This window comes from Petaurus breviceps, unplaced genomic scaffold (assembly GCF_028583685.1).
Source record: "Petaurus breviceps papuanus isolate PSGF00001 unplaced genomic scaffold, PetGlider_PUasm1.0 90466, whole genome shotgun sequence".
NCBI classification, from domain to species: domain Eukaryota; kingdom Metazoa; phylum Chordata; class Mammalia; order Diprotodontia; family Petauridae; genus Petaurus; species Petaurus breviceps.
Window position 1 is genome coordinate 2660478 of NW_027187260.1, and position 12507 is coordinate 2672984.

At 39.7% G+C, this 12507-nt stretch overlaps 1 protein-coding gene across 2 annotated transcripts in view; it reads left to right on the forward strand.

Moving 5' to 3' along the window:
• The first annotated feature begins 694 nt into the window (after nt 1–694).
• SUSD4 (sushi domain containing 4) overlaps nt 695–12507 on the forward strand; it is a 230965-nt gene continuing 219152 nt past the window's right edge. For both annotated transcript variants that reach the window (XM_069062605.1, XM_069062606.1), the window contains exon 1: nt 695–887. In XM_069062605.1, the coding sequence (XP_068918706.1) occupies nt 728–887 (160 nt within the window). In that variant the 5' untranslated portion in view covers nt 695–727. The remainder of the gene's footprint in view (nt 888–12507) is intronic.

Here is a 12507-nt window from a genome sequence, read left to right on the forward strand (position 1 = left end):
TCTTGTGCGGGCTTGGGGACAGCGGGGAGGGAAAAGAAGGCGGGGGGAGGGGGTGGGTGGGGGGGGGGATACATTTCACTCTTACGAATACCCCAGTGTGGCACTGGATCCCTGTGGCTAGTCTCAGTTTATTTCCCTCCCTGGGCTCAGAATGTGTCCTACTGCCCAGTCTTCAGCCCCCCGCCCCCGGCTTAATGTGACAGCGCGGGGGAAATCTCCTGAAGACTGTGCAGTAGGACACATTCTGATCCCAGGGAGGGAAATAAACTGAGAACTAGCTACAGGGATCCAGTGCCACACTGGGGTATTCTTAAGAGTGAAATGTATAGGCCTAAAGGGGGAAGAAAAAAAGTATTTTGCTAGCCAGGAGACCCTGAGGGGTTTTATACTTTCCTGGCATGGTCGTTAACTGCTGAATTGCAGGGACGGGTGCAAACATAGATTTGCATTAATTCCCTGCCCTCCCACACCTCCATTGCTCTTTCGCTAGGAGAGCATCCCAGAGATTGGCACTCTCCGGACCTCAGTGAGTGTCGTTATTGCACAATGGGAAGAGGGGGTGAAATAGGATGAAGGGGGGGGGAAGTGAGGGGGAGGGTCCAGGGTGCCGAGCTGGGGAAGGGGGCGCTCCGGCTTAGCGGGAGCTGGGAGAGGAGAGTGCCCTGAACGAGCTCGGGGTATTTTTGTTACAGACTCTTGCAAGCCGGATGCCCTCTGTGGATAAAAGATGTATCATGGAATGAACCCGAGCAGTGGAGATGCTTTTCTAGAGCAGCAGCAGCCCCGGCAACAGCAGCAGCCCCAGCATCAGTTCCCCCCGAGACTCTTCGCAGTGGTTTTGTGGTTTCAGCTAGCGCTGTGCTTTGGCCCTGCACAGCTCACGGGTGGTGAGTGACTCCCTCATGTGACAGTGTGAAGGGAGCCGGGAGAGCACTAGAAAGAGAGTCTCTGGCAGGGTCAATGGGGCCTCCCCACCCTCACTTTCAACCTCCAGGGGGTACTAAGAGACCTTTCTCCTCCTCTTGTAACCTCTCCTTCCTTTATACCCCATCTACATTCATTCGCTTAGAAAAGAAAGCCCCCAGCATAAAGCCAGAGACCATCCTCCTTCAAACGCACATTCCTGCTTACTGAAAAATGCCTTTTCTTTTACTTATTGCCCGACACAAATACACACACCCACATTGAGACAGGAGCTTTCCGACAGCAACAGCCCAGCTTTTCGGGAGAACCAAACTGAAACCTCTCCCCACCAACACCCCCCCCCCCCAAATCAGTATCCTTGTGGGGTGGGGGAGGGAGGAAAGTGTTGGGTAGCTTAGTATGAAGGATTGTTGATTTCTGTTACCAGTGGCAGCCTTCAGCTGAGAGAGCTCCAATATTCCATCACTGGAGATTTAGGCAAGTGCTGTTACGGCTACTCAGAGGGGGCAAATTGGAAATTAGGTTCAAAACATGTGACATAATTGCCTAAGAATCATCTTGGAAGGAAAGTTAGGCTTTCGTTTGCTTTATGTTTTTTCAGGTTTGAAAGGGCTGTGTGTGCAGAGATGTATTTAATAAAATTGCTTTACCGTGATTTCTCATTTCTCATTTTCAATGAATGAAAGCACGACAAGTCAAGGGCCCTTCTGTGAGGTAGAAATTAGTAGAAATTATATTAATAACCTCAGTTTCATATGTTTCTAATCTAAGGCATATTTGGTTCTTGAAGAGGAAACATCTTATGGAAAAGTTAAGGTGGAGGGGATTGGGGGGAATGTGTTTCTTAGTTTATATGCTGTTAACATTAGCAAATTATGTTGGTTGGGAAAAGTCTTGATTGCAATAAGAAAACCTTTAAAAATACTTTCTAACAAAATAAACTCGAAGATTTACAGTGAAAAGAAACATAACAAGTCAAGGGCCCTTCTGTGAGGTAGAAATGAGTGGAAATTATATTAATAACCTCAGTTTCATATGTTTCTAATCTAAGACATATTTGGTTCTTGAAGAGGGAACATCTTTTGTTTGCATTAGTAGAAGACAGAAGAAAGTCCTTGTCAGAGTTTTAGAAACCTCTGAGGTTCTTATCTTGTCCATCGTTGCTGTTCATCCCACATTTTCTCTACGGACTTTTTGACATGGAAAATGAAAGTGGGGAAAAGGGATGTGTTTCTTTAGCTTAAGTACTATTGACATTAGTAAATTGTTGTTGGTTAGGAAAAGTCTTGATTGCAATAAGCAAACTTAAAAACAAATACTTTCCAACCATATAACCTCAGGAGAGTTTATTGTTGAGAATGGAAGAATTGGTGGCAGTAAAATTATCCCTATTCTGCCTCCCTTAAAGGAAGAAAAAATGGGAGAGAGAGAGAGGAGAGAAATAACAAATAGTTATTATCATAGACAAATCAAAATTTCAGATATTGCATTTGGGATCCTGAGTTGTGAGTATAAAGTTGTTATTGTTGTTTGTCCTTCCTTCTTGAAAAAGACTGTGGCATCAAGAAGGTGATGCCATGACTTGCAAGTGAATTGTATTTGAGTGAGGGATGGCTGTGCAAAATCACCAGCCTTACTTTCTCCTCTGGAGCCATCTGGTTCCAGTGTTAAGATATAGATGGCCCCTGTGAGTGTAAAGAAACTTGCTGTGAATATGCATAGCTGGTTATATTTGACTACCATATAAGTTGCATTGCTTTCCAAGCCCTGCTCTGTCATTGCCAATCAATATCAATGTCAACCTTCCTTCATCCTTGGTGGAGGAACTTGTAAGGAAAACCTCTTTGAGTGTGTGTTTGTGTGTGTGTGTGTGACAGAGAAAGAGAGAGAGAGAGAGAGAGAGAGAGAGAGAGAGAGAGAGAGAGAGAGAGAGAGAGAGAGAGAGATTTTGTTTCCTAAAAATCCTTTAGGTGAGGATGGACCCCCTACTTATGCTGAGCAAAATCAGAATTTCACAACAGCAGATCATCAGGATAGGACATAGTCATAGATTACAATTAAAATTCTTTTTGGCTCAAAGCACTTTTCTGTAGCCCAAGTATCTAATAATGTTTTGTGAGTTAAAAGCAGTTGGTTTGAGCGACAGAGGTCATTTCTTTCACCTTTTTAAAAATCAGTTTATCTTCTCTTTTCCCTTTCTTCCCCAGCCTCACTTCTTCCATTTCTTTCTCCCAAATTAAACATACTCTCCTTTCTTGCTAGTCTGTTTCTGTCTTGTAGAAGACTGTGGATCTTGTAGTAGAATGCTGGACTTGATATCAGAAGACTTGAGTCCCAATCTAAACTTAGGATTCTGGATGAGTCCTTTTGGTACTCAGTTTCCCTCTCTGTGAATTGAGGACAAGATGATCTGTAGATCCTTTCAAGCATTAAGTCCTTATGATACTGTCTCTGACGCTTAATAATTGTGTGATCATGCACAAGCCCCCCCCCTTAACTTCTCTGAGGTGAAAGAGGGCAGTACCTAACTCATGAGCCTGTTGTAAGAAAAGTTTTTGTTCACTTTAAAACACCATATAAATGAGTTATAATTAATGTAGATTCTTCAATAATTTTATAGTGAATGTATAATTAATGTGTTAATGAGGATTCAGCCAAGTATCTTTCAGTTGTCCTTAGATAATGCTCTTTATTAGAAGTTTAAGAAAAGAGTCCTTTTAAGAATCAAAGGCAGAAGTTGTTATTTATTTGTATCTGACTCTTTATAACCCTATTTGGGGTTTTCTTGGGAGAGACACTAGAGTAGTTTCCCATTTACTTCTTTAGCTCATTTCACAGATGAGGAAACTGAGGCAAATAAGGTTAAGTGACTTACCCAGGGTCACACAGCTGGGAAGTGTCTGAGGTTTGATTTGTACTCATGAAGATGAGTATACTTGATTCTAAGACCAGTGCTGTCATCTACTGTGCCACCTAGTTACCCTCCAAGGCAGGGGGCCCATATATTATCATTTCCAGAGCATCCATTTGATTGGTTTCATAGAATTTGGACCAAATTCAATTCTGGGCTGCACTAAAATGGCAGTGACTTCTAAGAATATTGGAAGTGATAATCCTGTTGTTTGTTACCATTATGAGCCTTTGTCTGGAGTATTTCATTCAGTTCTGGGCACTGCAGCTTAAGAAGGACCTTGATAAACTGGAGAGCGCGCAGAGAAAGGTAGCTAGACGTTTCAGGAACTTGAGACCCCATCATATGAAGATTGAATCGAAGTCCCTGGGCATGATTATCCTGGAGAAGAGAAGAGGAGTTTCATTGTGGGGTGGGAGGACATGATATCTGGCTTCAAGTGTTGGAAATGCTGTTATATGGAAGAGTGATTAGACTTCTCTTTGGCTCCAGAGGCAGAACCAGGAGCAGTGGGAGCCAGTGACAAAGAGATCAGTTAAGGACTGGTGTTAGGAAAAACTTCCTAACCATTAGAGCTATCCACAAATAATATGGGCTGTTTGGAGAGGTGGTAGGTAGCTCCTCTTCCTTGGAGGTCTTCAAAAAGAGGTCTCGATACAATTGTCGGGTCTATTTTTGTGGTCGTTCCTTGGGTCTGTTTCGTTTGTGTAAGAGTTGTAGATCATTGCTCAAGGACCTTCCAACTCTCAAAAGTCTATGATTCTGAGCTGGTAGGGACCTTGGAGGTCATCTAGTCCAGTCTGCTATTTTTGACAGATGAGGAAACTAGGCTCAGAAATTGAATAATTAACTTGCTTCCAAGGTATTAAATAGCAGAGCCAGAATTCAAACCCAGTCCCCTTCAGGGTTTTTAAGGTACTACTGAGAGAGTGTTGCATTAGCTCTAATATTAAACATCTTTGAAATCTGTAAAGAACTTGTTTTGTCTCTATCTTCCCATTGAAGCATGTAATAAAAGAAAGCATCTAGAAACTTTAAAAGACTATGGTAGTGTCACCTTCCATTTTTATATCTTGGTTTCAGAGAACTCCTTTTGGTCTGTTAACTTTAGAGGAAGGGCTTCAGCTCTGTTTCTTCTTAGGCTCACGCAGACTGAGAATGTCATCACTAGTAACATAGTCATTATAATTGGATTCTCCTTCAAGCCAAAAATTGGGGGGCTCCTGTTGAGATAGATCATTCTTCTATCATATCTGACAAACTAAGACCTAGGGAAGAAATTTTGTGACTGGTCCCAGTGTCATAAAAATAATTCCAAAGCTTTTATGAAGAAAGAGCCAGTGGCAAACTTGGTTTTGGAGACCCTGGTATTCCTGATATCATGTTGCTCAGTGACCAAAGTCCATCTAAATGGAAAACAGACATTGAGCCTGAAGACAGCTGGTACGGGTGGTAAGCAAGGGAGCTAGCATCCTGCAGTGTAGGAAACCAGCAGGAGCACAATAAGGGATACTTGTAATAGTACCTTTTTAGAAATGCACATTTTTAATGCCAGAAAATTATGCTCTCCATGACACAAACATTTATTTTGTTTTATGTGTTTATAGTAAAGGCTCAAGGCTCAGGAATGCTGCAACACATGGGGGGAACGATTTTCAAATGCAGAAGTTTGGTGGGGAGGGATATTCAGACTCTGTCCAGGACATGTAAATGCCTTGTTATTCAGACATGAAAAAGTCTGGTCCAGTTTCCAACCTGGAGATAATTCAGAAAACTCTACACCAGGCCCCAGTAGGCAAGACTTCCTTTCTCTTATTAAGCAAAAGGTGTGTATCTAATAGACAATCCATGCTTAACCTGAGATTTTCATTTTTTACTGTTTTCAGTAAAAAAAAAACCAACCTCATCAATATGGGTATATAATAGCTTCATCTAGGAAAAGAAAGGCATATATTCATTTCAAATACTGTAGCAAAAGCCTGAATCAGATAGGGAGAAATGGAGAGAATGATCAGATCAAAAAGAAAAAAGAAAGTTTCCCCCCAGGATCCCTAGGATCCATAGATTTCAACTTTAGGGTAGGTTTTTTTTTTTTTAATCAACTTGAGTTTATATGTGGGTAGGTTTCTCCAAGTCTTCTTTTGTTAAGTGAGGAGAAACTAGTTTAAAAATAATCAACATTTACATAATGACAGTAACTAGCAGATATACATTACTTTAACATTTACATGGTTATACATTATCTCATTTGATCCTGGGATCTAGATCTTATTATTATTATTATTCCATTTTATAGCTAAGGAAACTGAGACAGAGATTAAATGACTTGTCCAGGGTCCTACACCTAGTAAGTATCTGAGGTTAGATTTGATCTCAGGTCTTACTGATTCCAAATCTAGCACTCTATCCACAGAGCCCCCAGCTGTCACCATGATGCTTTAAGGTTTGCAGACTACTTCAGCAGAGAGGTGGCTGCAAACACTTCTGAGTACCTTGAACTAGATTAAAATGTAATTGGGAAATGTTGAACAAAATGAATAAAAATACGATGCAGCATAGATCATGTTAATTTGTTGTTTTCTAAGTCAGTATGTGGCTGCAGGGTTCTGTTTCTTTTTGAATTTGACAGTATTGCCTCTAATTTTCAAAGTCTTTGTTTTTCATCCCTGTTTTAGAGATGCAGAAACAGATTCTCAGAGAGGTTAAACAGCTTACCCATAGCAACACAGCTGATATGTCTCAGAGGCAACATTTGAACCTTGGTATTCCTGATTCTAAAGTTAACACCCTATCCATTAAGCTAGGATTTTAAGAATTTATGAGGTTACATCATACTAAAAATAAATCATTTCTCAGGGTAGCATGGAACGGCTGCTAGCATCCTTAGGCTCTTTCTGTCCTAGAATGTCATGAGGCCTTCTGTGAGTCTCAGAAGGAATAGTCTAGATTGTTGTAGAGGGGATGAACAAAGGAACTTGGCCACAAATAGAGCCAATGGGAGAAAAAAAAAGCACATTAACATCTGAAAGCACATTAACACACCTCAGGTTGTGGTGTTATCCACCTGTCTGTCCTCCATCTCCTTTGGGTTTTATTACCAATCCCAGAAAACAGTTACCTCACAAGTTCAGTAAATAGAGTCAATAAAGGAATGAAACATAGCATAGTGCAGAGAGAACCAGTCTTGAAACCAGGAAGAGCTGGTTTCAAGTCCTGTTCCAATACATTGGCTGTGTGACTTTGGGCAAATCACTTAACCTGTCAATGATCTGGGCAGCTCTCTAAGACTATAAGTAGCAGAGAAAGTGCCAACTTACATTAATAGAGGAATTTTTGTCACCTGGAAATTCTCCATACTAGTGAAATCACAGGTCTAGGCTCTATCCCTTTGTCAGTAAACCAGATGACTAGCAGGCTGGGTGATGGGGCCTTTTAACAGATGACTAGATCAGGTGAATGCCATAGATATAATATATCTGGATTTCAGGGAGAACTTTGAAAAAGTCTCTCATCCTATCATTGTAAACATGTAGAGATACGTGGACTGGATAATAATACAGTTGTCAAATGTGTTATGAACTAGTTGAACTAAAAAAAAATAACTATGATCTATGTAGCCCTAAAGGAGGGGTTTCTAGTAGGATACCTCAAGGATCCATCCTTGGTCCTCTACTGTTTAACGTTTTAATTGGTGATTTAGATGATAGAGTGCTTGGCTTGGAATCCCAAAGACCTACATTCAAATCCTTATTTTGACACTTATTAGCTATATGACTATTGAAAGTGTCCTAACCAAAACAGGGATATAATATCCATAAAATATAGTGAATGAAGAGCTTGTATTGGGGCTAGTAAGACTTGGCCAAGTCCAGCTTCTGACACATGCTGACTGCTTTCACCGTGAGCAAACCACTTAACCTCATAGAATTCTTTTTTTTACTATTGTTGTATCTTTTTCCTTAATATATTTTCCAGTTTTTTTTTTAACATTTTTATTAAAAGTTTTGAATTCCACATTCTATCCCTCTCTCCCTCCTCCTGAGGGAGTAAGAGGTAAGTAATCAGATATAGGTTATACATGTGCAATTATGTAAAACATTTCCATATTAGTCATTTTGTATAAGAAGACTCAAAACAAAAAAATGAAAAAAGTGAAAAATAACCTAATTCAGTCTATATTCAATCAATATCAATTCCTTCTCTGGAGGTGAATAGTGTAATTCATCATTAGTCCCTTTGGTATTGTCTTGGATCATCATATTACTGAGAAGAGCTAAGTCATTTGCAGTTCTTCATCCAAAAATATTGCTGTAACTGTATACAACATTCTCCTGGTTCTGTTCACTTCACTATGCACCAGTTCATGTAAGTCTTTCCAGGTTTTTCTTAAATGATCCTGCTTCATTTCTTATAGGATGATAATATTCAACTGCAATAATATACCACAGCTTGTTTAGCGATTCCCCAAATGATGGGTATCCCCTTGATTTCCAATTTTTAACCACCCCAAAAAGAAGTGCTATAAATATTTTTTGTACAAATGGATTTTTTCCCTTCTTTTGGGTGTCTCTGGGATATAGACTTTGCAATGGTATTTCTGGATCAAAGGATCAAAGGGTATGCACAGTTTTATAGCCCTTTGAGCATAGTTCCAAATTGCTCTCCAAAATGGTTGGATCAGTTCATGACTCAACCAACAGTCCATTAATGTCCCAGTTTTCCCATATTCCCTCCAACATTTAACATTTTCCTTTTTTGTCATATTAGCTAGTCTGATAGGTATGAGGTGGTACCTCAGAGTTGTTTTAATTTGCATTTCTCTGATCAGTAATGATTTAGAGCATATTTTTATATGACAATTGATAGATTTGGTTCCTTTGAAAACTGCCTGGTTTTTTTCTTGGCAAATAGACTCCTAAGTATTTTATATTGTCTACTGTAATTTTAAATGGAATTTCTCTTTCCATCTCTTGCTGCTGAACTAATCTCATAGTACTCTACAAAATTCTCTAAGACTGCAAGTTGTAGAGCAGGTACTGACTTGCTTTGCTAGAGGGAATTTCCTTATCTGAGAGTTTCCTGTATCAACAAAATCACAGGTCCAGTAGCTATCCATAGACTTCATATACATGGTGCCAACCTCACAGGTTTGTTGTGAGGCTCAAATGAAATCATGCATTTCATGACGTGTAAGCCTGAAAGTACTATATAATATGATGATGGTGGTAATATTAAGGCATAGATGGAATGCTTTTAAAATTTGTAGATGATACAAAGTTTGGATTGAAGCTAATAATGGGTAACATTCAGAATTCAAAAAAATCCAGACTGGATCTTTGTGGCTACCACTTCTCACCCCCCCTCCCACTCCCCAACACCTCATGGAAGTTGGGAACCTGTGCTTTCATTAGTACGAGGAACTCCTAGTTAGAAAATGCTTTTTATTGATGTACATGTGCAACTGCCCTACAACTTGAAGTCTTTGAAAGTTGTATGGGGAAGTATTAGTTAGACCAAGTCTTCTTGACTCTGAGGCTATTTCTTAGTCTGTCAGGTCTCATCTGGAGTATTGTGTTCAGTTCAGTTAAATCACTATGATTTAAGATGGATATTGTTAATTGGGTGAGTGTCCAGAGGAGGGCAACTAGGATGGTGAAGAATCTTGAGTTCATGTTGTATGAAGGTATGTTGAAGTCTCTGGGTATGTTTAGTATAGGGAAGAGAAAACTCAGGAGGAACATGGTGATTGTCTTCAAATATACGTAGGGCTACCATATAGGAGAGAGGTTAGACTTGTTTGACCCTAAAGAACAAAACCAGGAACAATGGGTGTAAGTTACAAAGAAGCCAGTTAATGTCAGGAAAAACTTCCTAACAATTAGAGCTGTCCAAAAAGCAGAATGAGCTACCTTAAATGGTGGGTTTCCCCTCCTTGCTAAGAGGCAGTGGGGTGGCTCAGTGTATAGAGCTTTAGCTTTGGAGTCAGGAAGACTTGAGTTCAAATCTGTCTTCAGACACTCACTAGCTGTGTGACCCTGGGCAATTCACTTAACTTCTGTTTGCCTTAATCCACTGGAGAAGAAAATGGCAAGCCACTCCAGTATTTTTGCCAAGAAAACCCCATAGACAGCATGGTCCAGATGGTCATGAAAAGTTACACATGACTGAAGGACTGAATGATAACAATTCCCCATCGTGGAAGTCTTCAATTAGAATTTAGATGAGTACGGGTGGCCAGGTAGCACAGCGAGTAAGAGCACCAGCCCCAGTGTCGGGATGACCTGGGGATCGAATCCAGGCTCAGATACTTAGCACCACACCCAGAAATAACTGGCCGTGTAACCTTGAGCAAGTTACTTAACCCCAATTGCTTTAAAAAAATATTATTTAGATGAGTATTTGTTGGGTACAGTTTGGGGTAGATGGCTACTGAGGTCCTTTCCAACTCTCATAATTGTGATCCTGTAATTATCAGAAGCCACCTCTCAACTACAAATAAAGAGACATAGTTTAACAAAGATGAAAATAAAATCCTATACTAAGGTTCAAAAATAAACATCATAAAGGAGAAAGAACACTAGATATGGAGTAAGAAGATCTGGGTTGGATTTCTGGTTCCTTTCACTTCAAATCATTGAACATCTTCATCTGTAAAAAAAGGTGGTTATAACCAATGATCTCTAAGCATCTCCCTGCCCTCAAATCTTATTATCTGAGGTCTGGTTGTTAGAAAATGCTGGAAAAGACATAGAAGTTTTTATGGAATATAAGTTAAATAGCAAGTCAATAATATGATGCAGTAACCAAAAAATTAATTTAATCTTAGGCTGCATTGCTAGTAGCAATACTGGTCCAACCACATCTGGAATATTATATATAGCTCTTCCCACCAAATTTTAGAAAACACATTGACAAGCTGGAATATTCCTAGTAATGAACAACCTAGATTCCTGAATGGTTAACAAAAGGATGTTTACTTTGCCCTAAAACAGCAATGATATTCAATGAGGATACAGTGACCACCCTACCTCCAACTCCTCCCTATTATCTACATATGGAAACTTGTCTGGTGGGCAGGGGAGGGTATTATGACCCCCATAGTCTTAAGGCAGTCTGCCAAATCAGAGAAACCCTGACCGGGTGGAAGGTTTTATGCCCTTGGGTGACTAGGAAACTGTGTCAAAGAAGACAGGCATTGATTAGGTCCCAGGGACAGCTTCATTACCTTTTAGGGAAAACTAATCCCTGTGCTGGGGAAATAGGAGATGATCCTATCACAAGGTAGATTTTTGGCTCAACATGAGGAACAGAATTCCTAATAATTAGAACTTTCCTAAAGTAGAATGGGGTGGGTAGTGAGTTATCCATCCTCTCAGGATCTACAAGTTGGGGGTGGATGACCACTCAGTTGTTGGAGATGTTGTTGATGGTATTCATGATTTGGGTAGAGGTGTTGGACTCTCTGAAGAACTTTAGTATAGATTATGAGACATAGGAGACAGTGGCACAGGACTGCCCAACATGATGTGCCCACATCACAGAAGGTGCCGTGTTCTGTGAGCAAAGAAAAATAGCAGAAAGGAGATACTAAATGTGAAAATCTAGAAACATCTCCATCCCAAATGTCCAAATGGACTCTTTGTGTCCCACCTGTGATAGAGTCTCCTAAGCTTATACTGGACTTATCAGCCACAGTTGAATATGCTGTACCTTAACCCCCAAACATGATGTCATCGGTCCTTTTCAAGTATGAAGGACAACAAACAAAAAGAGGTGTTGAACTGGATGACCTGTGAGGTCCCTTTCAACTTGAAGTCTATGAATTTTCTGGCTTTCCTTGGTTTAATTTTATATCTTTAAGTCAGTAGAAACCTCTGTGTATAGGTGTGGTTTTTTTTTTCTGTCAGTATGACTAAAGAAGTTTAAAGAATTGATGGTGGTTAAGTTTCTGAAGGCAAGGACATTGCTGTTTTATTTGATCGGTGTGTACCTAGAGTAGTCCAAAAGAGCTTTACTTAAACAAGTTTTCTTGCTTATGAGTGGAGACTTTTCATTTACCACTTCACTGAAAAGCTTAAATCTCAAGCTGTACTTTATTCAAACTGTAAACAAAGATACCATCTATAGACTAAAGAGTTTAATTTCTCCCCAAATGCAGGAAAAAACCCACAAAAACCTTTTCATCTACTTGTAGGATGAACTCTAAAGACCCTTGCTAACATTAGAATGGTTTCATATACAATCAACAAATCTCTAGTCTCACAAAGTGACAGAAAAATTGGAGAATCATTGATGGTGGGGAAATCCTCTTTTTATAGTCTTACTGGTTTTAAGGAACAATAGAAAAATGGTCAAAATGCTATAATTCTTTTTTTAATGCTTTATTAACTTTTGATTTATGTCATTAATTTCCGCCAGATTTTGAGTTACAAATTTTCTCCCCGTTTTCCCCTACCCACTGCCTCAAAATAGCAGTCCCACAGGATATCCCCTCCTCCAATCTGCTCTCTCCCATATTTTCTCCCATACCCCTTTTGACTTTTCCAGTAGGGCATGGTGGATCTCTGTGCCCCAGTGCCTATATATCTTATTTCCCAATTACATGTAAAATAGTGTTAATAATAGTATATATATATATATATATATATATATATATATATATATATATATAT